The following is a 27,045-nucleotide window of genomic DNA, read 5'->3' as shown; positions in this document are numbered from 1 at the left end:
TGTCAGGCGACTCCCAAGCCTTTTCACAAAGCGCGTTCATTTCTTGAGAGGGTGGAAACTTCACCTCAGGCTTTTTCCCCTTAAATAAGCAAACCCTTGTGCCTGGAACAGCAGGTTCCTCAGAGATATGTAAAACATCCTTGATAGCTACAATCATGTACTGAATACGCCTAACAACCCTTGGATGTAAAGTAGCCTCATTGAAATCGACATCGGAATCAGAGTCCGTATCAGTATCTGTGTCTGCCATCTGGGTAAAAGAACGTTTTTGTGACCCTGAGGTGGTCTGTACCTGAGACAAAGCCTCCTCCATGGATTTCCTCCATGTTTGTGTCTGCGAATCAGATTTATCTAGCCTCTTAGACAATAAAGCCACATTTGCATTCAGTGTACTCAGCATAGTCACCCAATCAGCAGTCGGCTGTGCCGACAGTCATACCCAAATCCCTCTCTGCGCCCCCAGTAACTTCCTCCGGGGAGGAACACTCAGCCTCAGACATGTCGACACGTAGTACCGACACACCCACACTTACACCGGTCAAAAACAAGGGGACAGACCCACAGGGAAGCCTGTAGAGAGAAACACAGAGGGAGTATGCCAGTTCACACCCCAGCGCCCATATACTAAAAGAGATAATATGTGTCTAGCGCTGTCTAAATAGGATAAAAGCACCAAATTTTATGTGCCCCTCCTTCCCCCCATTTTGCCCCCTTGTTACTTGAGGGAGCTTGGAGGTCCGGGCCAGCGTCTCTGCAGCACTGTGGAGAGAGAGAAAATGGCGCTGGTGAGCAGTGTGCGACTAAGCCCCGCCCCTTCCCGGCGCGCTGTAGTCCGCACAATTTGAAATTTATTATACTGGCGGGGGTATTCTATACTGTGCCCGGGCACCATATATTCGTTTTGCCAGTCCTCTGACCCCAGTAACTGCTGCCCAGGGCGCTCCCCCCCAGCGCCCTGCACCCTGTGAGTGCCGTTGGTGAAGTGTGTGTGGGAGCATGGAGCGCAACTACAGTTACTGAAGTCTTCTGCCGTCTGATGTCTTCGGTTCTTCTAATACTCACCCGGCTTCTTTCTTCTGGCTTCTGTGAGGGGGGTGACGGCGCGGCTCCGGGAACAAGCAGCTAGGCGAACCAAGTGATCGAACCCTCTGGAGCTAATGGTGTCCAGTAGCCTAAGAAGCAGAGCCTTTAACCAAGAAGAAGTAGGTCTGACTTCTCTCCCCTCAGTCCCACGATGCAGGGAGCCTGTAGCCAGCAGATCTCCCTGAAAATAAAAAAACCTAACAAAAGTCTTTCTAGAGAAACTCAGTAGAGCTCCCCTAGTGCGTGTCCAGTCACTCCTGGACACAAAGTCTAACTGAGGTCTGGGGGAGGGGCATAGAGGGAGGAGCCAGTTCACACCCGTTCAAAGTCTTTTTAGTGTGCCCAAGCTCCTGCGGATCCAGTCTATACCCCATGGTCCTTTTGGAGTCCCCAGCATCCTCTAGGACGTAAGAGAAATTTATTATATATATATATATATATATATATATATATATATATATATATATATATATATAATCTAAAAAAAAAATAAGAATTTACTTACCGATAATTCTATTTCTCATAGTCCGTAGTGGATGCTGGGACTCAGTCAGGACCATGGGGAATAGCGGGCTCCGCAGGAGACAGGGCACATCTAAATAAAGCTTTTAGGATCACATGGTGCGTACTGGCTCCTCCCCCTATGACCCTCCTCCAAGCCTCAGTTAGGTACTGTGCCCGGACGAGCGTACACAATAAGGAAGGATCTTGAATCCCGGGTAAGACTCATACCAGCCACACCAATCACACCGTACAACTTGTGATCTGAACCCAGTTAACAGTATGATAACAACAAATGAAGTAGCCTCTGAAAAGATGGCTCACAACAATAGTAATAACCCGATTTTTGTAACAATAACTATGTACAAACATTGCAGACAATCCGCACTTGGGATGGGCGCCCAGCATCCACTACGGACTATGAGAAATAGAATTATCGGTAAGTAAATTCTTATTTTCTCTAACGTCCTAGTGGATGCTGGGACTCCGTCAGGACCATGGGGATTATACCAAAGCTCCCAAACGGGCGGGAGAGTGCGGATGACTCTGCAGCACCGAATGAGAGAACTCCAGGTCCTCCTTAGCCAGAGTATCAAATTTGTAAAATTTTACAAACGTGTTCTCCCCTGACCACGTAGCTGCTCGGCAAAGTTGTAATGCCGAGACCCCTCGGGCAGCCGCCCAAGATGAGCCCACTTTCCTTGTGGAGTGGGCCTTTACAGATTTAGGCTGTGGCAGGCCTGCCACAGAATGTGCAAATTGGATTGTGCTACAGATCCAACGTGCAATCGTCTGTTTAGACGCAGGAGCACCCATCTTGTTGGGTGCATACAATATAAACAACGAGTCAGATTTTCTGACTTCAGCTGTCCTTGAAATATATATTTTTAATGCTCTGACAACGTCCAGTAACTTGGAGTCCTCCAAGTCGCTAGTAGCCGCAGGCACCACAATAGGCTGGTTCAAGTGAAAAGCCGAAACCACCTTAGGGAGAAAATGAGGACGTGTCCGCAGTTCTGCCCTGTCCGAATGGAAAATCAGATATGGGCTTTTGTACGATAAAGCCGCCAACTCTGAAACTCTCCTGGCTGAAGCCAGGGCCAATAACATGGTTACCTTCCATGTAAGGTATTTTAAATCTACCGATTTTAGAGGCTCAAACCAATGAGATTTGAGAAAATTCAAAACTACGTTCAAATCCCACGGTGCCACTGGAGGCACCATTGGGGGTTGTATATGTAGTACACCTTTGACAAAAGTTTGTACTTCAGGAACTGACGCCAATTCCTTCTGGAAGAAGATTGATAAGGCCGAAATTTGAACTTTAATGGACCCTAATTTTAGGCCCATAGACAATCCTGCTTGCAGGAAATGTAAGAATCGACCCAATTGAAATTCTTCCGTTGGGGCCTTTTTGGCCTCACACCACGCAACATATTTTCGCCAAATGCGGTGATAATGTTGTACAGTCACTTCCTTCCTAGCCTTCATCAAGGTAGGAATAACTTCCTCTGGAATGCCCTTTTCTTTTAGAATCCGGCGTTCAACCGCCATGCCGTCAAACGCAGACGCGGTAAGTCTTGGAACATACAAGGTCCCTGCTGAAGCAGATCCCTTCTTAGAGGTAGAGGCCACGGATCCTCCGTGAGCATCTCTTGAAGTTCCGGATACCAAGTTCTTCTTGGCCAGTCCGGAGCCACTAGTATTGTTCTTACTCCCCTTTTCCGTATAATTCTCAGTACCTTTGGTATGAGAGGCAGAGGAGGGAACACATACACTGACTGGTACACCCACGGTGTTACCAGAGCGTCCACAGCTATTGCCTGAGGGTCTCTTGACCTGGCGCAATATCTGTCCAATTTTTTGTTGAGGCGAGACGCCATCATGTCCACCTTTGGTTTTTCCCAACGGTTCACAATCATGTGGAAGACTTCTGGATGGAGTCCCCACTCTCCCGGGTGAAGGTCGTGTCTGCTGAGGAAATCTGCTTCCCAGTTGTCCACTCCCGGGATGAACACTGCTGACAGTGCTATGACATGATTTTCCGCCCAGCGCAGAATCCTTGCCGCTTCTGTCATTGCTCTTCTGCTTCTCGTGCCGCCTTGTCGGTTTACGTGGGCGACTGCCGTGATGTTGTCCGACTGGATCAACACCGGCTGACCCTGAAGCAGCGGTTTTGCCAGGCTTAGAGCATTGTAGATCGCTCTTAGCTCCAGTATATTTATGTGAAGGGACGTCTCCAGGTTTGACCACACGCCCTGGAAGTTCCTTCCCTGTGTGACTGCTCCCCAGCCTCGTAGGCTGGCATCCGTAGTCACCAGGACCCAGTCCTGTATGCCGAATCTGCGGCCCTCTAACAGATGGGCACTCTGCAACCACCACAGGAGAGACAACCTTGTTCTTGGTGACAGTGTTATCCGCTGATGCATGTGCAGATGCGATCCGGACCATTTGTCCAGCAGATCCCACTGAAATGTTCGTGCATGGAATCTGCCAAATGGAATTGCTTCGTAAGAAGCCACCATCTTTCCCAGGACTCTTGTGCATTGATGTACTGACACAGTTCCTGGTTTTAGGAGGTTCCTGACAAGTTCGGATAACTCCCTTGCTTTCTCCTCCGGGAGAAACACCTTTTTCTGAACCGTGTCCAGAATCATTCCCAGGAACAGCAGACGTGTTGTCGGGGTCAATTGAGATTTTGGAAGATTCAGAATCCACCCGTGTTGCTGAAGCACTACCTGGGTTAGTGCTACACCGACTTCCAGCTGTTCTCTGGACTTTGCCCTTATCAGGAGATCGTCCAAGTAAGGGATAATTAATACGCCTTTTCTTCGTAGAAGAACCATCATTTCGGTCATTACCTTGGTAAAGACCCGAGGAGCCGTGGACAAACCAAACGGCAGCGTTTGAAACTGATAATGACAGTCTTGTATCACGAACCTGAGATACCCTTGGTGTGAGGGGTAAATTGGGACATGCAGATAAGCATCTTTTATGTCCAGGGACACCATGAAGTCCCCTTCCTCCAGATTCGCTATCACTGCTCTGAGTGACTCCATCTTGAACTTGAATTTTTGTATGTACAGGTTCAAGGATTTCAGGTTTAGAATAGGTCTTACCGAACCGTCTGGCTTCGGTACCACAAATAGTGTGGAATAATACCCCTTTCCCTGTTGTAGGAGGGGTACCTTGACTATCACCTGCTGAGAATACAGCTTGTGAATGGCTTCCAATACCGACGTCCTTTCTGAGGGAGACGTTGGTAAAGCAGACTTTAGGAACCGGCGAGGGGGAGACCTTTCGAACTCCAACATGTAACCCTGAGATATTATCTGCAGGATCCACGGGTCCACTTGTGAGCGAGCCCACTGATTGCTGAAAATCTTGAGTCGACCCCCCACCGCTCCTGAGTCCGCTTGTAAAGCCCCAGCGTCATGCTGATGGCTTTGTAGAACCCGGGGCGGGCTTCTGGTCCTGGGCAGGGGCTGCTTGCTGCCCTCTCTTACCCTTTCCTCTGCTTCGCGGCAGATAAGACTGTCCTTTTGGTCGCTTGTTTTTATAGGAGCGAAAGGACTGCGGCTGAAAAGACGGTGTCTTTTTCTGTTGGGAGGGGGTCTGAGGTAAAAAAGTGGATTTGCCGGCAGTTGCCGTGGCCACCAGGTCCGAAAGACCGACCCCAAATAATTCCTCTCCTTTATATGGCAATGCTTCCATATGCCTTTTGGAATCCGCATCACCTGACCACTGTCGCGTCCATAAACTTCTTCTGGCAGATATGGACATCGCGCTTACCCTTGATGCTAGAGTACAAATATCCCTCTGAGCATCTCGCATATAAAGAAACGCATCCTTTAATTGCTCTAGAGTCAATAAAATACTGTCCCTATCCAGGGTATCAATATTTTCAGTCAGGGAATCCAACCACACTACCCCAGCACTGCACATCCAGGCTGAGGCTATTGCCGGTCGCAGTATAACACCAGTATGTGTGTATATACTCTTCAGTGTAGTTTCCAGCCTCCTATCTGCTGGATCCTTGAGGGCGGCCGTATCAGGAGACGGCAACGCCACTTGCTTTGATAAACGTGTGAGCGCCTTATCCACCCTAGGGGGTGTTTCCCAGCGCGCCCTAACCTCTGGTGGGAAAGGGTATAATGCCAATAACTTCTTGGAAATTAGCAGTTTTCTATCTGGGTTAACCCACGCTTCATCACACACGTCATTCAATTCCTCTGATTCTGGAAAAGCTACAGGTAGTTTTTTCACCCCCCACATAATACCCCTTTTTGAGGTACCAGCAGTATCAGAGATCTGCAAAGCCTCCTTCATTGCCGTGATCATATAACGTGTGGCCCTATTGGAAAATACGTTTGTTTCTTCACCGTCGACACTAGATTCATCTGTGTCGGTACCCGTGTCGACTGACTGAGGTAAGGGACGTTTTACAGCCCCTGACGGTGTCTGAGACGCCTGAGCCGGTACTAACTGGTTTTCCGGCCGTCTCATTTCGTCAACTGACTTTTGTATTGTGCTAACATTATCACGTAATTCCATAACTAAAGCCATCCATTCCGGTGTCGACTCCCTAGGGGGTGACATCACCATTACCGGCAATTGCTCTGCCTCCACACCAACATCGTCCTCATACATGTCGACACACACGTACCGACACACAGCAGCCACACAGGGAATGCTCTAATCGAAGACAGGACCCTCTTAGCCCTTTGGGGAGACAGAGGGAGAGTTTGCCAGCACACACCAAAAGCGCTATAAATGTATATAAACAACCCTAGAAGGTGTTGTTTTTGATATAGGCGCTTTTAATATATCAATATCGCCAAATTATGCCCCCCTTCTCTTTGTTACCCTGTTTCTGTAGTGCAGTGCAGGGGAGAATCCTGGGAGCCTTCCTCACCAGCGGAGCTGAGCAGGAAAATGGCGCTGAGTGCTGAGGAGAATAAGCTCCGCCCCTTTTTCGGCGGGCTTTTCTCCCGGGTTTTAAGAAAACTGGCCTGGGTTAAATACATACATATAGCCTTAATGGCTATATGTGATGTATTTTTCGCCACTAAAGGTATTTAATATTGCTGCCCAGGGCGCCCCCAGCAGCGCCCTGCACCCTCCGTGACTGAATCAGTGAGACGTGTAGCAACAATGGCGCACAGCTGCAGTGCTGTGCGCTACCTTCATGAAGACTGAGGAGTCTTCTGCCGCCTGCTTTCCGGACCTCCGATCTTCAGCGTCTGTAAGGGGGGTCGGCGGCGCGGCTCCGGGACGAACCCCAGGATGACCTGTGTTCCGACTCCCTCTGGAGCTAAGTGTCCAGTAGCCTAAGACTCCAATCCATCCTGCACGCAGGTGAGTTGGAAATCTCTCCCCTAAGTCCCTCGATGCAGTGATCCTGTTGCCATCAGATTCACTGAGATTTAAACCTAAAAAAACTTTGTCTAAGCAGCTCTTTAGGAGAGCCACCTAGATTGCACCCTTCTCGGACGGGCACAAAAACCTAACTGAGGCTTGGAGGAGGGTCATAGGGGGAGGAGCCAGTACGCACCATGTGATCCTAAAAGCTTTATTTAGATGTGCCCTGTCTCCTGCGGAGCCCGCTATTCCCCATGGTCCTGACGGAGTCCCAGCATCCACTAGGACGTTAGAGAAATATATATATCTAAAATAATATGTGTGTGTGTATATATATATTTCAAGAGGTTTCAAATGTCGTTGTGACAAATTAAAGATTAGGTCTTCTTTGTTTCTTGAATTTTTCTTCCCCCTCTTGTTTTTGTTGTATACAAGTACTGAATAAAGGCTTGAGTTTTGTACCGACCAACAAATACAACGAATTCAACTGGAAGAGGGACGCCCATAAGTTCTCTAGGAATTTGAGATTAAAAGAACATTTTCAATACCAACAAACACCCGCAATGTCCACCATTCTGGATCCTTTCTTAAAGTCATCTTCGAGCTCCAAATATGATCCTGTCTCCAATAATGCTTCATTAAAAACATTTGGACGACTACTGGATGGTGCAGTCTCAAGATATACAGCGGCACCAGGAGCCATTCGACACAACTTGACGAGAGAGGAAACTTTGGCTTTACGTGATCTAGCCCAATATGACGACATAGTTATCAGGCCAGCCGACAAGGGCGGTGCCATCGTCATCCAGGACATTGTGGACTACCGATCAGAAATTGAGTCACAATTATCTGATAAATTGGTCTATCTAAAATTACCTAGAGATCCTACTGAGCAGTATCAACTAGAATTAAATAGTATTCTTAAAAAAGCCTGTGATGACCAGTTGATTTCTAGTAAGGTATATCACAAACTGGTGGTACAATTCCCGAAGGTCCCTGTCCTATATACCCTGCCTAAAGTGCATAAAGATAGGGCATACCCACCAGGTCGCCCTATCGTGTCAGCACGGGAGTCACTGTATCAACCAGTGGCTCAATTACTTGATTGTATCTTACAACCACTTTTATCTAAAAAGAAAGCATTTCTTAAAGACACCACAATGTTTCTGTTAGAACTCTCTAAATTTGTTAGAGTTGTTCCAGGAACATTGATGGTATGTATGGATGTCTCCAGTCTGTACACCTCCATACCCCATGAAGGGGGTTTAAGGGCCATGCGCCAATTCCTCGAAACATTCTTAGATGCTGAAGAATTTAATCATGATTTGTTCTTGACCCTCTTAGAACGGACATTACAAAGAAACTATTTTTTGTATGATGGTAGTTTCTACCTGCAGCTACGGGGGTGTGCCATGGGGTCGCCTGTGGCCCCCTCGTATGCTAATGTTTTTATGTTTAGTTTCGAAGATGTCATGTTCTTTGAGGATCTGGAAATCTGTCACAATGTATTATGGTATACCAGATACATTGATGACATGTTCATGTTATGGACGGGTGGTGTAGAGAAGTTAGAACAGCTGATGGCAGTGATTAATGGTGTAGAGTCTCCTATTCGCTTGACGTACACTTACAGTCTATCAGAAGCAGTTTTTTTAGACGTCAAGATTTCATTGAATAATTGTACTTTTGAGACTGAAGTACACCATAAGACCACTGACCGTAACACCCTGCTTCAAGCATCTAGCCATCATCCTGATTCCTTGAAAAGGGGCCTCCCACTCTCTCAGATGATGAGGATTGCCAGAATCACCAGTGATTCTTCCAAAGTTGAAGGGCATATAGACAACCTCATAATTAAATTCCTTGATAGAGGTTATGATAGGGCTGTCTTGTTAGAACAAAAACTTAAGGTATTAGGTATGTCTCGCACAGAATTACTTCACCCACATCGTAAAGTTGAACAGGATGTAATACCTATGGTATCAGATTATACAGTAGCCAGTCCCATCATTAGAAGAGCTACAAATGCGCTGTGGCCATTAGTTAAGTCCGATCCGGATCTACCAGTTTTTAGGAACAGTAGACCCATAGCGGCCTTTAGGAGAGGAAGTAACCTGCGTGATCGTCTGGTTCATACAGACATCACGGGCCTTGGGGTCTCTAGACCACAGAATGTATATACTAAAAAACCAGGTTGCTATAGGTGTGTGAACTGTGCTACATGCACTCACTTAATAGCCTGCAAATCCTTTAAGCATCCTCACTCTGATAAGACATATGAAATCAGACACATACTTACTTGTAGTACTTCATTTGTCGTTTACGTAATAGTTTGCCCATGTGGGCTTTACTACGTGGGTCAAACTATACGTAAATTTAGTGAGCGTATGGCGGCGCATCGTTCAGCCATACGTCTCACGTTAGAAGGGAGACATATTGATCAACCAGTGGCCAAACATTTCAGGGAATCGGGTCACCCCCTGTCCTCCCTGAGATATTTCATTATTGATCATGTTCCAGCATCATTACGTGGGGGGAATAGATCCAAGGATCTGTTAATTCGAGAATCTCAATGGATTCTGCGACTGGATACCATCTACCCTATGGGTCTTAATGAAAAGATAAACTGGAACACCCTGTAATACTGTTTTTTATTTTTATTTTTAAAAGCAGATTATGGTAGTGTCAGTATTTGAAGGTATTTTGATATAGATGGTTTCCATCGATTGGCCCCTCTTTGTACATTTGTGATAGTTTGTTATTTATTATATTTATTTGCACTTGTTTTTGTGGATGATATTATCCATATGCATGCCATGTTTTCACAATGTCTGGTCTGCTGTGTGTGCCCTTATCTCCCCGTTCATAGGAAGCACGGCGTCTGTGCATGCGCACTAACGACGGCTGTGTTTAACAGGAAGCCCAGCAGGTGAGACGCAAGCTCAGCGTCTCCATGGTTACGGTTCCTGTCTGCACAGGAAATTCGTCATGGTGGGCTGCCGGCGCTGGAGGGACTGATGAACGGAAGAGATCAGGTGAGTAACCAGCAGGTATTTAAATGTGTGTTTGTCCCTGTTTTATCTGTTACTGTCTGTTTGATCCTGACGAAGGGGCTGTGTCCCCGAAAACGTGTACGTTCGATTTCAATACAACGTTTGTATATCTACCAGTCCCTGAGTGCCGTTCTTTTTGGAGAGATATGAAGTGCTTTGAAATGGACACCGGGGCAATTGTTCTTTGAATGTGAGTGCCGACTGAATTGGAACTGTATATATATATATATATATATATATATATATATATATATACATATACATACATACACACATATATATTTTTTTAGATATATAGAAAATATATATATATATATATATATATAATATATATATATATATATATATATATTCTATATATCTAAAAAAATATATATGTGTGTGTATATATATATATATATATATATATATATATATATATATACACATACATATACACACACACACATATATTTTTTTTAGATATATAGAAAATATATATCTATATATATATATATATATATATATATATATATATCTAAACAAAAAATATATATGTATGTGTGTGTATGTATAATTATATATATATATATATATATATATATATATATATATATACACACATATATATATATATATATATATATATACACACATATATATATATATATATATATATATATATATATATATATATATACACATATACATACACACACATTATTTTAGACATATATATATATATATATATATATATATATTTATTTTTTTTAGATATATATATAAATATATATATTTTTTTTTAGATATATATATATATATATATATATATATATATATATATATATATATATATATATATTTTTTTATATTTTTTTTAGATATATATATATATATATATTTTATCTATCTATCTCTATCACACACACGACAGTATCACTGGACTGGACTTATACGCCAGTACCACTGTAATTATACAGCAGGATCACTGGATTTATACGCCAGTACCACTGGAATTATATGGCCAAATCACTGGAGTTATACATCCAACTCACTGGAATTAATTGGCAAAATGGAGGTTGAGTGCTTCCATCGTCATGTGAAGCTGAGCCACTAGTCATGAACATAGGCCAGGACCTTAGCCGTTCCTTGCCCCTCCGTGTCGTAAATAGCATATTGGCAAGTTTACGTTTCTCCTCAGACCATTTAAATTTATTTTTTGGGGTCTTTTTATTGAACATTTTCCCTTTTTGGATTTGACATGCCCTCTACTATCACATTGGGCATCGGCCTTGGCAGACGACGTTGATGGCATTTCATCGTCTATGTCATGACTAGTGGCAGCAGCTTCAGCACTAGGAGGAAGTGGTCCTAGATCTTTCCCTATTTCATTCTCCAAATGTTTGCTCTCCATTATTTTTCTGGAGTTATACAATACAATATGCGGCACAGGAGAGCGTACCCCTACACCTCACAGGGCAAACCCTGTAAAAATTATTTGGATTAAATATTAAATAACCCCTTTATCTGGAGTAAATTATATACAGCACAGGACAGCACCACTGAACTGGATTTATACGTCAGGATCACAGGAATTATACAGCAATATCACTGGAATTAAATGGCAATATCACTGGAATTACACGGCAGTATCACAGGAATTACACAGCAGTAACACTGGATATATGGCAGCAGAGGACACCACCACTGTGACTGGTCACTGGACTGATGCTGCACAAGAGAGACACTACCTCTGGTCTGAAGCAAGACAACACAGCAAAACTGTAAGTGACTTATAAAGCAGCCAGCAGCACTGGGGACATATAGCAGCAAAGGACACCAACACTGTGACTGGCTGGACTGATGCAGCATAACACACCGACTACACTGGACTGAGCAGCACAAGACCGCACTAGAATCGCCACCCCACTTTCCCGCCCCCACACAGACACAGAGGACGGAGACACGTCCTCTCACTACACTCTCCGAGACTGGAGTGAAAATGGCCGTGACACGCGGCTCTTTATATGGAATCCAAATCCCGCAAGAATCCGACAGCGGGATGATGAAGTTTTGCCTCGTTCTGGTTTCAGAGTCAGGCGGGAAAAACCGAATGGTAAAGTCTGGTAGGGTTCGGTTCTCAGAGAACCGAACCCGCTCATCCCTACTAAGAACTACTTCAGCGGAAGACTATCTTGGCCTGTCCGCAGTGCGCCCTGCACAAAACTCCCAGGCAGGTTCCAGCAGGGTTACTACCTCTTCCTTTACCTTGAGTCCCATAGTCAAATACCTCGATAAACTTCATTATCAACCTTCCGACCTCCAAACTTTACAACCCAAGCTGAGTGATTGTAGACCATTTTTTAAAATGGCTCATTTCATTCTATTAAAAGCATTCCCATCGGCTCCAGTATTAGCACAACTCTATATAAAAAAAATATATATATTTTGTGTCCATGGTTGTCCTGAAGAAATAATTCAAGACCATGGAGAGTAATTTGTGGTGAAATTATGGCAATCCCTCTGTTCCCCTCTTCAAGTCAAGCTTACATACTTTTCTGCCTACCACCCTCAGACAAATGGTCAAACAAAGAGTTAATCAAGACCTCTAGAAATCTTTGGACAAAACTATTGCCCTGGGCAAATATTGCCCATAAACAGCAATTACAATATCTCCACCAAATCATCTCTGTCTTCATAATTTATGGTCTTCACCCATGGGTACCGGTCGTTTCTCCTTTGCCGGAAGCTTCCAATCCTGCCTCTGATGAAACTCCAAGTAGCTGCAAGAAAGTCCGTACCGCACTTGTGCAAGCGTCAGTCCATTACAAAGTGGGTGCCGACAGAAGGCGGTGAGCAATTCCCATGCGGAGACTAGGTGACCAAGATTACGTGTTCCCTTCATAAAATTCATCCCTTGCTTCATAGGGTCCTATACCATTGGGTATAAGTTACAGTTGCCTCCATATTTACAAATTCTCAACTCCTTCCATATTTGACTGCTCAATTCAGGAACTTATAAGTGACTCGGTGTTAAAACTGAAAGAGGAGTAGACTATGAAGTGAGGAAGATAAGGCCAATTGCAGTACTGAATTGATTGGAATGGGTACAGTCCTGAGGATCGTGACTGGTTAAAGTGATGTCCACATAACAGGGCTGATCCAGATATTCCATAAAGCCTTTTCAGCAAAACCGCAATAATGACCAGGGGTCATCAACAAATGGAAAAGGGTCTTTGTTATGTCACAAAGCAGGATGGCAGGCCCTTTTACTGTACCTGGTGCTGTCAGTTCCTGTCCTGTCATGCTTTCTCTGCAATCAGATGAGCCTCACACTCCCTGTCATCTGCTCTATTCTACTCCAATCACAGTGTACCTTTAGCCATATGACTTCCCTATCCAATCCTGACTCTGAGCACCCTATTTAAACTCCCCACTCTCACACTGACAGTACAACTTCCAAGTTTCCAGTTAAGTGACAGCAGTCACCTCAGTTACCTGCCTGTTACTGCTGCTCCCAGCCGATGGGATACCAGGAGGGAAAAAAGCACCCCCCCCCCCCTTTGTTTGCTGTGACCCCCTCCCCTTTTCTAGCACCTGATAAGCATCTCCAGAGTGATTGAGCTGTTACCACTGTTTGTTTGCATGTGTGAGAAGGCATTCAATGGGAGCAGCATTTGGAAGGCATGCTGGTCCTTGTAGTGTTAATAGGAGATCTTATGGGGAGCGCTCAGGTAAGCTAGCCCTCAATCTGAATGTATTTATGTATGAGCCATTATCATGAGGCCTTACTGTAGACAAATCAAATGTCTCCATGTGGGCACTGCTATTATGTAGTTTAGGACTGCTGATATCAGAGAAGCCGTGAAGTGGCTCAGCAGCTTCCCATGTATTTGCAAAGGGGACACGCTGTCGGTATACCGCTGTCAGGATACAGACAGCCGGTATATCGTATGTATTCCCTCTGACTATAGCACTGCATACTCTGCAAGGGAATCCTAGGTCTCCACCCTATTCTCAAACTGCAAGAATTCCCAGCTGACTTCACTCAGAATGTTTCCACATTTTTCCAGCTCTTAAACACCAGTGTGCTCCCTGCTCTTAACATTTACAGAGTTCTTTCCGGTCTCAGCCCTTGTATACTCCATGCCATGACAGCATGCTTTCATCGTTAGCAGCTAGGCTCCTGACCACATAGTTCTCAACTCAGCCAAGATCCTTAAAGGGGAAGGCACACACTCATAGCGGGTTTAGTTCTTGGACTATTTGTTATTGGGGTATTCGCACCCTACTTTTTAGACTAGTTGTAGACATCAGCAGTATGCTACCACAGTCAGGTAGCAAAGCTATATTTAGCCTAGTATTTGTTTTGTCCCACCTGTAGTCCCTGTATGAGAAAGCATCATTTCATTCCCAAGCTTCATATATTCCAGCCATAGGGAGAGCTGCCCAGTGGATCCAGTTGTGGGTAAGAACAAAGACCAAATCCAACATAGCTAATATGCGATAGCTTCCATGGAGTTTGAAAACTAGTATAATTATTACAATTTTATTTCATATCACTGAAATAGCCCATGTCAGCAGATATTCTCCATTTAGGTTTTGAAGGACAGCTTGGGATGTTTCTTGTGAAGTTTTTTCCTGTCTATTCAAATGACCAAGGTCTAAGCTCATTTGAGATGCTGGCTAAGGAGTTAAAAGGAAATTAAATTGTAATAATTTGACTATTCTGCAAATGTACTATAAAAATAACAATATGCAAAAATGTGCTTGCTTGATTCTACCCATATTAACGTCCAGTTTCAGGCAAACACTTGGGTAGCCAATTGGTAAATTGGTAATTTTTTATTTTTATTATTTTTTTTTAATTTTTTTTTTTTTTTTTTTAAGAGCATTAGAGAGGCCGGTGCCCATTAATTCTGAAGGTCATCCATTAAAAAGATACTAAAATTCTAAACACAATTTCGATGTTAAATCAAAAGGAAAACAGAAGAACATTCTACCCAAAATCTGGAAAACTGCAGTACTGCTTTCAAACAACAAATGCGAGTCCTCTTACTCTACACATCAAGCAACTAAAATCTGAGTAACCTTGGGGGTTATTCAGATCTGATCGCTGGGCAGCGATTTTTGCAGTCCTGCAATCAGATAGTCACCGCCTACAGGTGGAGTGTATTTTTACTGTGCAAGTGTGCGATCGCATGAGTAGCAGAGCTGCACAAACTGATTTTGTGCAGTCTCTGCGCAGCCCAAGACTTACTTATCCTGTGCAATTGAACCCTGCTGATCGGGGCCGGAGCCGACGTCAGACACCCTCCCTGAAAACAGTTGAGCCTGCATGCATGCATTTTTCCGGACACTCCCTGACAATGGTCAGTTGCCACCCACAAACGGCCTCTTCCTGTCAAACTCCTTGCGAACTCCCGTGCAAATGGATTCTACGCACCATCCTGTTGCAGCCGTGCAATGCGGTGCATACGCAGTTCATATCTGATCACTTACTGTGCAAAAAGCGATCAGATCTGAATGACCCCCCCTTGACACATCACTTCTGTGTTAAGAACGCTGCAAGACCTTTCCACTTCGCCTGCATTTAGTTTACCACAAACATCTGAATTCTCAGCTGTACTAGTGTCATTTTACCTTTATATATTTTTTTTGAAAGTGCTGTCTGAATTACCATTGCTTTTTCCTCTACTCTCACAGGATGGCGGTCATTAGGTCGACATGAGTTAGGTCGACATACATTGGGTCGACCATGTTTGGTCGACATGGAAAAAGGTCGACTTGAGTTTCACAATTTTTTTTTTCCATTTTTTGACCTTTTTCATACTTAACGATCCACGTGGACTGCAATTGGGAATGGTAACCTGTGCTGAGTGCAGCGGTAACAGAGCGAGGAACCGTGCCCGCATGCGAGGGGTCATGGTGCACTAATTGGGGTCCTTGTCACTTTTCAAAGAAAATGACACTAAAAAAACAAAACTCATGTCGACCTAGCACATGTCAACCTAATGACCATGTCGACCTAACTCATGTCGACCTAATGAGCCACACCCACTCTCACAACCTTTCAATTCTATCAGTCTACTTTTACACTGGAAGAAAGAATTCTGCACCTTTTGTTTAAGATCACACAGGCAGTGTTGCTAAGAAAATAAATCTGTATATAAAAGCCACCCCACTATTAAAAAGGAGACAGAATTCAACTTTTTAAAAAGGACCATTTTATTACTATTAAAGTTCAAACTACAGTACCCCAGCATATTACAGTGGATAAAACTGCTGCTATAAGATCTGCGGTACAAACAAGGTGATATAATAGAATGTTTTTTTATGCTAATATTTTAAGAAAATATACGGTTGTAAGTAAAAATCGTATTCTGGGGGAGGGGTTGTATGAAGACAGACAATTGAAAGTATTTAATTAAAGTATTTCTTTATCTGTACAGATTAGCTACAACAGTGGTTCCATGTCACCCTGGAGTGCCGCGAAGCCCTTGCAGGGGTGCCATGGATTGTTGGTCCAGGACCAATTCAAATTATTTATGGTCAATTTAATAGGCAAAAACCAGTGCTGGTGGCTGCCAATCATAAAATATGTGGACAAACAGAAGCAGATCTTGTCCCTCACCACACAACTGAACCTAAAGGATGACATATAAACATATAGTGCATCCGTAAAGTATTCACAGCAATCAGAGGCGTAACTGACGCCAAGATACCCGCGGCCGGCAGCTGGATTTCATGGTGCATTGAATGACAGGAAGGTGCTGCGCTCTCCTCGTCTCACATAGTAGCGGGCAGCGCCAGCGGTGAGTGGGGTCTCTCTGTGGGGCAATGTTTATCTGGAACTGTGGGAGCATATATGTATCTGGCACTGTAAAAGGGGGACTCTGCCTGCGTACTGTGTAAAAATTGAATGAAGGTGTGCTGAGAGACGACACAAGGGAGAGGTGATAGTCATATTGGCACACCACATTTTCAGTGGCCACGCCCCTTATAGTATGTGACCATGGCCATTATGGTGCGTGGCCATGTCCATTTTTTCAGAGGCGCACACACACATGCTTAATATTGTGGGTATTTTTTTTCTTGGGGGCGGGGGGGGCGCACCAGTCTTCATCTTGCCCTGGGCTCCGAAAATCTTAGTTACGCCTCTGACAGCACTTCACTTTTTACACATTTTGTAATGTTACAGCCTTATTCCAACATGGAATAAATTCCCTCAAAATTCCACACACACACACACACACACACACACACACACACACACACACACACACACACACACACATACCCCATAATGACAATGTGAAAAAAAAGTTGAGATTTTTGCAAAATTTTTTATTATAAATAAAAAACTAAGAAATCACATGTACATAAGTATTCACAGCCTTTGCTGTGAAGCTCAAAATTGAGCTCAGGAGCTCACCAAGCTCTTGTTCCCACTGATCATCTTTGAGATGTTCCTACAGCTTAATTGGAGTCCACCTGTGGCAAATTCAGTTGATCGTAGATGATTTGGAAAGGCACACACCCGTCTATATAAGGTCCCACATGTGACAGGGCATGTTCGAGCACAAACCAAGCATGAAGTCAAATGAATTGTCTGTAGACCTCAGAGGCAGGATTGTCTCGAGGCACAAATCTGGGGAAGGGTACAGAAAAATATCGGCTGCTTTGACGGTCCCAATGAGCACAGTGGCCTCCATCACCCATAAATGGAAGACGTTCGGAACCACAAGGACTCTTCCTAGAGACGGCCGTCAGTCTAAACTTAGCGATTGGGGAAGAAGGGCCCTAATCAGGGAGGTGACCAGGAACCCAATGGTCACTCTGTCAGAGCTACAGCATTCCTCTGTGGAGAGGGGAGAACCTTCCAGAAGGACAACCATCTCTGCAGCAATCCACCAATCAGGCCTGTATGGTAGAGTGGCCAGACAGAAGTCAGTCCTCAGTAAAAAAGCACATGGCAGCCTGCCTGCCTGGAGTTTGCCAAAATGCACCTGAAGGACTCTTAGACCATGAGAAACAAAATTCTCTGGTCTAATGAGACAAAGATTGAACTCTTTGGCGTGAATGCCAGGCATCATGTTTGGATGAAACCAGGCACCGTTCATCACCAGGCCAATACCATCCCTATAGTGAAACATGGTGGTGGCAGCATCATGATCTGGGAATGTTTTTCAGTGGCAAGAACTGGGAGACTAGTCAGGATAGAGGGAAAGATGAATAGAGGGAAAGATGAATGCAGCAATGTACAGAGACATCCTGGATGAAAACCTGCTCCAGAGGGCTCTTGATCTCAGACTGGGGAGACTGCATCTTTCAGCAGGACAATGACCCTAAGCACACAACCAAGATATCAAAGGAGTGGCTTCAGGACAACTCAGAATGTCCTTGAGTGGCCCAGCCAGAGCCCAGACTTGAATCCGATTGAACATCTCTGGAGAGATCTGAAAATGGCTGTGCACCACCACTTCCCATTCAACCTGATGGAGCTTGAGAGGTGCTGCAGAGAGGAATGGGCGAAACTGCCCAAAGATAGGTGTGCCGAGCTTGTGGCATCATATTAAAAAACACTTGAGGCTGTAATTGCTGCCAAAGGTGCATCAACAAAAGTATTGAGCAAAGGCTGTGAATACTTATGTAAATGTGAGCTCTTATTTTTTTTAATTTTAATAAAGTTGCAAAAATATAAAAAAACACTTTTTTCCCCCCATGTTGTCATTGTGGGGTATTGTGTGTAGAATTTAGAAGGCAAAAATTAAATTTATTCCAGTTTGGAATAAGGCACTGTAATTTACTTAATTTAATATTAATTTTGAAGTTCCTCAATCATACCTCTTTCAGACCACCACCTCTGAACACGGGTTATTGACACATGAAAGCACATAACCCATGTCATGTGCAGTCTGTAAGGTGCAAGGGTTGAAATACCAGGTCGAGTGACCCGGTATTTCAACCCTGGTCGTGAGCAGAGTTGAACAGGGAGAGGGAGAGAGAATACGCTGGCCGGGCACTCCTGTACCATCCTCCTCAGCACGGTGCTGTACCTGCTGCTCTTCCCCCATGATCCCAGATACCCACACCAGCTGCTGCAGGGACATCGCCCTGGCCTGGGTGGAAAACTGCAGCACAACCAATGACACCTCAAACGGTAACCACATGCCCTGCCAGAAGCAGACGGGTATGTAATTCATAGGACTCGTTATCGTGGACTGAGACTGAGCTCAGTGAGGCAAAATACAGTTCCATTCGGTGAAGACCAGGAACTGTTTTACCCCCACACACTATATAAAATATATATATTTTACACATACATACATACATACATACACACACACACACACACACACACACACACTTCCATCTCCCCGTCTGTACCCGTTTTAGTTTCACTTACTTTACACTAATCCTGCACCACATCATCTGCAGTCTAGGGTGTGCCAATCACCGTGCCTGGGTGCTGTTATTTAGAAGGGGGTATGTTTATTATGGGGAGAAGACCACTATATCCAGTAAATGGCTTGTTGGGATTTACAATTAGTTTTAAGTAATTGGGGTTTTAAATGTAGCAACTAATCTTGCCTGATTCATATTGAGGCCTATATATCATGGGGCATTACATTTTGTGCCATGGAGTCTTCCTATTTACCCATCCCCAAAGTTGGTCAAAATTATGGGACGGTGTTGACAGTGATAGCTTTTTCTTGGCTGCCTTCTTCCTCTGTTACACGCTTATATGCGACTTCATGTATGCAGATTGCTGGCTGCACACCACAAATCACTTTGGTTGTGTGCCAGTGCAGCTGCATGTTCTGCTCATTAAGGTGCACACATGTTTTCTCTAAAGCAACATACTTCAAAATACTCATATCCACTGGTGTTGTTATCAAAGGTTTTACTAGTATTTAGTATTGTCACCAGTAGATCGTTTATAAATGGGTTTAGTGGTACCTATTGTTTCAAATGTTACACTAATGACACCTTGCAACGGTCACCCACTATCTCTCTGTCAACTGACTCCCACTATCCATATGTACCCTTGGGGGTACTATTGTAAGGCCACACCCCTTTTTTTGTGGGTTCCATTATAATATTTATCCCATGAAGGGGCGCCAAAATCTAGATTTGCTTACCAAAAAATGTAAGCTTGACCCGGCCCTGGAGAGAAGTGAGGCCATGTCCTGCAGGAAGCCAGTGAGAGCTGTGAGGGGAGGGGTCTGAATCTCCCTGCAGCTCTCTAATGCGCAGCTGCTAGACACACGTAACAGCACTATACATACACACAGGAATAAATCAGGCTAAGGGGGATATCCAATTATCCCCGGTAAAACATCGGGTCCGAAAAACGTCCGTTTTCCGACGTTTTTCCGATGTTTCACTGTTTTTATCTTTTTCTTTTGGGGGGTGGGGGGGGGGAGGGGGGGTTTAACAACCTATCCAGATTGATCGCTTGTAAAAAAACAAAAAAAAAAAAAACGTTCTCCTGAAAACACACAGGTTCAGTGAAACCTGTGTGTTTTCGTGTGCGGTGCGGTTTCCGGGGATTCTGCTTCGCCTGCCGGAGGCAGGTGAAACTAAATCCCAGATAAGCTGCGGCACGCGCCGGCTTATCAGGGCTAATTAGCTAGCCCCCGGCGGGACAATTCGCCCCGGTAAATTTCTGGGGCTAATTGGATACCCCCCTAAGACTGGTAGAAGTGTGAAGACTGGAAACCCAGCATCTTTTGTAAATGTATTTTACATTCAAAGATAGTATATAACCATTTCAAACTCACCATTCCTTGTTGACAGCGAGAACCTTTCTTTGAGATTTTGAACCCCAGTAGACCATTCACAACTAGAAAGAAGGCTCCACTCACAGCAAAAATACTGGGTAGTAGTATATAGAAATCAAGGAAGAAAGGCTTGTAGTTCTTATACAGCAAAATTATAAAGTATACAGCATACAGCAGGGCAGCACCAGAAGCCTACAAAAAAGAAAAAGAAAGAAAAAAAAAAAACTATAAATTAAATCACCTGAATACTAGAAATTTTAAGGAAGCAGCTTTCCTAGATCTACATCTACGAAGTGCATGTAACATCGCTGTAGGGAGGGTCTGAGAGGTGTTTCTGCTAGTGCAAATAATTCAAACATTAAAGTACTTTTGTTTCATGAATTAAGTCAATCTTCTCGTATCTGAACATGCTTAATATAACATGACATTATTATATAACATGATATATATAATATAATATGAACAAATACAATAATTTCACCTATCTAAATGGATAAATTACAGCACACCCCAGCATCAGTCTCTGGCAGGGGTGGATTGGGATAGAGAATCAGCCCGGGAAATTTCTGGATGCAGCCCTATTAGAGGCGGAGTCTGTTGAGAGGGTGGAGTCTGTCACGGGGGAAAGGAAACTCACTCCTCATAGGGCCTGATTCTGTTGGATGCAGTTGCAGTCTTCCTTGGGTATTTTACAGAAATTGGGTCTGCTACTTTCTGTTAATGTAGCTCCATAGTGTACATCTGTGCGTATGAATGACAAGGACTGAGACGCCCACTGTCGGTGTCTACAGACGCTGCAATCATGCTTTGTGCGTCATTAGATGCCACCATCGGTCACACCACTGACACTTTCACCAGCCCTATGCTAGGTGTAGATCATCCGTCTGAGTATGGCATCCAATGTGAGCAATTCAGTGTCCCTATACGTAACCACCATCAGCAACACGCCCATGTCACTCCTATAACATGTTCATTCTATGTTACAACTGCGTCTGATTTAGTGATGAGCAGGTTCGGTTCCTCGGAAACCAAACCCCCCCCGAACTTCACCCATTTTACACGGGTCCGAGGCATACTCGGATTCTCCCGTATGGCTCGGTTAAACCGAGCGCGCCCGAACGTCATCATCCCGCGGTCGGATTCTCGCGAGATTCGTATTCTATATAAGGAGCCGCGCGTCGCCGCCATTTTCACTCGTGCATTGGAAATGTTAGGGAGAGGACGTGGCTGGCGTCCTCTCCGTTTATTAATGTTGCTGCAAATATTTGTGCTTATTGCTTAATTGTGGGGACTGGGGAGCAGCTGTATTATATAGGAGGAGTACAGTGCAGAGTTTTGCTGATCAGTGACCACCAGTTTTATCCGTTCTCTGCCTGAAAAATGCTCCATATCTGTGCTCAGTGTGCTGCATATATCTGTGCTCACACTGCTTTATTGTGGGTACTGGGGACCACCAGTATTATATAGGATGAGTACAGTGCAGAGTTTTGCTGACAGTGACCACCAGTATATATAGCAGTACGTTACGGAAGGCCACTGCTCTACCTACCTCTGTGTCGTCAAGTATACTATCCATCTAGATTCTATACCTGTGGTGCATTTTAGTTTTGCAGTTTGCTGACAGTGACCACCAGTATATATAGCAGTACGGTACGGAAGGCCACTGCTCTACCTACCTCTGTGTCGTCAAGTATACTATCCATCTAGATTCTATACCTGTGGTGCATTTCAGTTGTGCGCAGTATATATAGTAGTAGGCCATTGCTATTGATACTGGCATATAATTCCACACATTAAAAAATGGAGAACAAAAATATGGGAGGTTAAAATAGGGAAAGATCAAGATCCACTTCCACCTCGTGCTGAAGCTGCTGCCACTAGTCATGGCCGAGACGATGAAATGCCATCAACGTCGTCTGCCAAGGCCGATGCCCAATGTCATAGTAGAGAGCATGTAAAATCCAAAAAACAAAAAGTTCAGTAAAATGACCCGAAAATCAAAATTGAAAGCGTCTGATGAGAAGCGTAAACTTGCCAATATGCCATTTACGACACGGAGTGGCAAGGAACGGCTGAGGCCCTGGCCTATGTTCATGGCTAGTGGTTCAGATTCACATGAGGATGGAAGCACTCATCCTCTCGCTAGAAAAAAAGAAAAGACTTAAGCTGGCAAAAGCACAGCAAAGAACTGTGCGTTCTTCTAAATCACAAATCCCCAAGGAGAGTCCAATTGTGTCGGTTGCGATGCCTGACCTTCCCAACACTGGACGGGAAGAGCTTGCGCCTTCCACCATTTGCACGCCCCCTGCAAGTGCTGGAAGGAGCACCCGCAGTCCAGCTCCTGATAGTCAAATTGAAGATGTCACTGTTGAAGTACACCAGGATGAGGATATGGGTGTTGCTGGTGCTGAGGAGGAAATTGACAAGGAGGATTCTGATGGTGAGGTGGTTTGTTTAAGTCAAGCACCCGGGGAGACACCTGTTGTCCGTGGGACGAATATGGCCATTGACATGCCTGGTCAAAATACAAAAAAAAAAAAAAAAAAATCACCTCTTCGGTGTGGAATTATTTCAACACAAATGCGGACAACAGGTGTCAAGCCGTGTGTTGCTTTTGTCAAGCTGTAATAAGTAGGGGTAAGGACGTTAACCACCTAGGAACATCCTCCCTTATACGTCACCTGGACCGCATTCATCATAAGTAAGTGACAAGTTCAAAAACTTTGGATGACAGCGGAAGCAGTCCACTGACCACTAAATCCCTTCCACTTGTAACCAAGCTCCTGCAAACCACACCACCAACTCCCTCAGTGTCAATTTCCACCTTACACAGGAAAGCCAATAGTCCTGCAGGCCATGTCACTGGCAAGTCTGACGAGTCCTCTCCTGCCTGGGATTCCTCCGATGCATCCTTGAGTGTAACGCCTACTTCTGCTGGCGCTGCTGTTGTTGCTGCTGGGAGTCGATAGTCATCCCAGAGGGGAAGTCGGAAGACCACTTGTACTACTTCCAGTAAGAAATTGACTGTCCAACAGTCCTTTGCGACGAAGATGAAATATCACAGCAGTCATCCTGCTGCAAAGCGGATAACTCAGGTCTCGTCAGCCTGGGTGGGGAGAAACGTGTGTCCGGTATCCGTTAATTCACAGGCAACTAGAGACTTGATTGAGGTACTGTGTCCCCGGTACCAAATACCATCTAAGTTCCATTTCTCTAGGCAGGCGATACCGAAAATGTACACAGACCTCAGTAAACCCGTGTCCTAAAAAATGCAGTTGTACCCAATGTCCACTTAACCACGGACATGTGGACAAGTGGAGCAGGGCAGACTCAAGACTATATGACTGTGACAGCCCACTGGGTAGATGTATTGCCTCCAGCAGCAAGAACAGCAGCGGCAGCACCAGTAGCAGCATCTCGCAAACACCAACTCGATCCTAGGCAGGCTACGCTTTGTATCACTGCTTTCCATAAGAGGCACACAGCTGACAACCTCTTACGGAAACTGAGGAACATCATCGCAGAATGGCTTACCCCAATTGAACTCTCCTGGGGATTTGTGACATCGGACAACGCCACCAATATTGTGCGTGCATTACATCTGGGCAAATTCCAGCACGTCCCATGTTTTGCACATACATTGAATTTGGTGGTGCAGAATTATTTAAAAAATGACAGGGGCGTGCAAGAGATGCTGTCGGTGGCCCGAAAAATTGTGGGCCACTTTCGGCATTCAGCCACCGCGTGCCGAAGACTGGAGCACCAGCAAACAGTCCTGAACCTGCCCTGCCATCATCTGAAGCAAGAGGTGGTAACGAGGTGGAATTCAACCCTCTATATGCTTCAGAGGATGGAGGAGCAGCAAAAGGCCATTCAAGCCTATACATCTGCCCACGATATAGGCAAAGGAGGGGGAATGCACCTGACTCAAGCGCAGTGGAGAATGATTTCAACGTTGTGCAAGGTTCTGCAACCCTTTGAACTTGCCACACGTGAAGTCAGTTCAGACACTGCCAGCCTGAGTCAGGTCATTCCCCTCATCAGGCTTTTGCAGAAGAAGCTGGAGACATTGAAGGAGGAGCTAAAACAGAGCGATTCCGCTAGGCATGTGGGACTTGTGGATGGAGCCCTTAATTCGCTTAACCAGGATTCACGGGTGGTCAATCTGTTGAAATCAGAGCACTACATTTTGGCCACCGTGCTCGATCCTAGATTTAAAACCTACGTTGTATCTCTCTTTCCGGCAGACTCAAGTCTGCAGAGGTTCAAAGACCTGCTGGTGAGAAAATTGTCAAGTCAAGCGAAACGTGACCCGTCAACAGCTCCTCCTTCACATTCTCCCGCAACTGGGGGTGAGAGGAAAAGGCTAAGAATTCCGAGCCCACCTGCTGGCGGTGATGCAGAGCAGTCTGGAGCGAGTGCTGACATCTGGTCCGGACTGAAGGACCTGCCAACGATTACTGACATGTCGTCTACGGTCACTGCATATGATTCTGTCACCATTGAAAGAATGGTGGAGGATTATATGAGTGACCGCATCCAAGTAGGCACGTCAGACAGTCCGTACGTATACTGGCAGGAAAAAGAGGCAATTTGGAGGCCCTTGCACAAACTGCCTTTATTCTACATAAGTTGCCCTCCCTCCAGTGTGTACTCCAAAAGAGTGTTTAGTGCAGCCGCTCACCTTGTCAGCAATCGGCGTACGAGGTTACTTCCAGAAAATGTGGAGATGATGATGTTCATCAAAATGAATTATAATCAATTCTTCCGTGGAGACATTCACCAGCAATTGCCTCCAGAAAGTACACAGGGATCTGAGATGGTGGATTCCCGTGGGGATGAATTAATAATCTGTGAGGAGGGGGATGTACACACAGTGAAAGGGGTGAGGAATCGGAGGATGATGATGAGGTGGACATCTTGCCTCTGTAGAGCCAGTTTGTGCAAGGAGAGATTGATTGCTTCTTTTTTTTGGGGGGGCCAAACCAACCAGTCATTTCAGTCACAGTCGTGTGGCAGACCCTGTCGCTGAAATGATGGGTTCGTTAAAGTGTGCATGTCCTGTTTATACAACATAAGGGTGGGTGGGAGGGCCCAAGGACAATTCCATCTTGCACCTCTTTTTTCTTTCATTTTTCTTTGCATCATGTGCTGTTTGGGGACTATTTTTTTTTAAGTGCCATCCTGTCTAACACTGCAGTGCCACTCCTAGATGGGCCAGGTGTTTGTGTCGGCCACTTGTGTTGCTTAGCTTAGCCATCCAGCGACCTCGGTGCAAATTTTAGGACTAAAAATAATATTGTGAGGTGTTCAGAATAGACTGAAAATGAGTGTAAATTATGGTTATTGAGGTTAATAATACTATAAGATCTAAATGACCCCCAAATTCTATGATTTAAGCTGTTTTTGAGGTTTTTTTTGTAAAATAACACCCGAATCCGACAACATTTTTTCAGGGAGGTTTTGGCAAAACGCGTCCGAATCCAAAACACGGCCGCGGAACCAAATCCAAAACCCAAAAAATTTCTGGTGCACATCTCTAGTCCGATTAGACAACTGCCTGTAACCGCCTAAGAACGCCCAACAGCAATACCGGCAGTTTTGTTGGGCAGTGTGTGAGGAGGTGCTCTGTGTACAGGGAGCTGTGCGTCAGGGTGTGAGGTGCTGGGTACAGGGGGCTGCATCTGAGGTGCTGGTGAGGGGCTGGGTGCAAGGGGCTGTGTGTCAGTGTGTGTGGTGCTGGGTACAGGGGGGCAGTGAGTGAGGTACTGTGTCAGTGTGCGAGGGGCTGGGTGCAGGGGGCAGTATGTGTGTGTGGTGCTGGGTGCAGGGGTCTGTGTGTGAGGTGCTAGGTACAGGGGCAGTGTTTCAGGGGCTGGTGTGGTGCAGGTGGCTGTGTGTCTGGTGCTGGGTGCAGGTGGCTGTGTGTCTGGTGCTGGGTGCAGGTGGCTGTGTGTCTGGTGCTGGGTGCAGGTGGCTGTGTGTCTGGTGCTGGGTGCAGGTGGCTGTGTGTGTGTGGTGCTGGGTACAGGGGGCTGTGTGTGTGTGGTGCTGGGTACAGGGGGCTGTGTGTGTGTGTGGTGCTGGGTACAGGGGGCTGTGTGTGTGGTGCTGGGTACAGGGGGCTGTGTGTGTGGTGCTGGGTACAGGAGGCTGTGTGTGTGGTGCTGGGTACAGGGGGCTGTGTGTGTGGTGCTGGGTACAGGGGACTGTGTGTGTGTGTGGTGCTGGGTACAGGGGACTGTGTGTGTGTGTGGTGCTGGGTACAGGGGACTGTGTGT

General features: G+C 45.2%; 1 protein-coding gene across 4 annotated transcripts in view; it reads right to left on the bottom strand.

Moving 5' to 3' along the window:
* LOC134909240 (tetraspanin-3-like) overlaps positions 1–27,045 on the bottom strand; it is a 413,151-nt gene that overhangs the window by 80,401 nt on the left and 305,705 nt on the right. For all 4 annotated transcript variants that reach the window (XM_063915945.1, XM_063915930.1, XM_063915922.1 and 1 more), the window contains one exon: positions 20,765–20,956. In XM_063915945.1, the coding sequence (XP_063772015.1) occupies positions 20,765–20,956 (192 nt within the window). The remainder of the gene's footprint in view (positions 1–20,764; positions 20,957–27,045) is intronic.

This window comes from Pseudophryne corroboree, chromosome 1 (genome assembly GCF_028390025.1).
Source record: "Pseudophryne corroboree isolate aPseCor3 chromosome 1, aPseCor3.hap2, whole genome shotgun sequence".
Taxonomy (NCBI): Eukaryota; Metazoa; Chordata; class Amphibia; order Anura; family Myobatrachidae; genus Pseudophryne; species Pseudophryne corroboree.
Note: the sequence above shows the minus strand (reverse complement) of the source record. Positions and strands in the feature narration are given on the sequence as shown.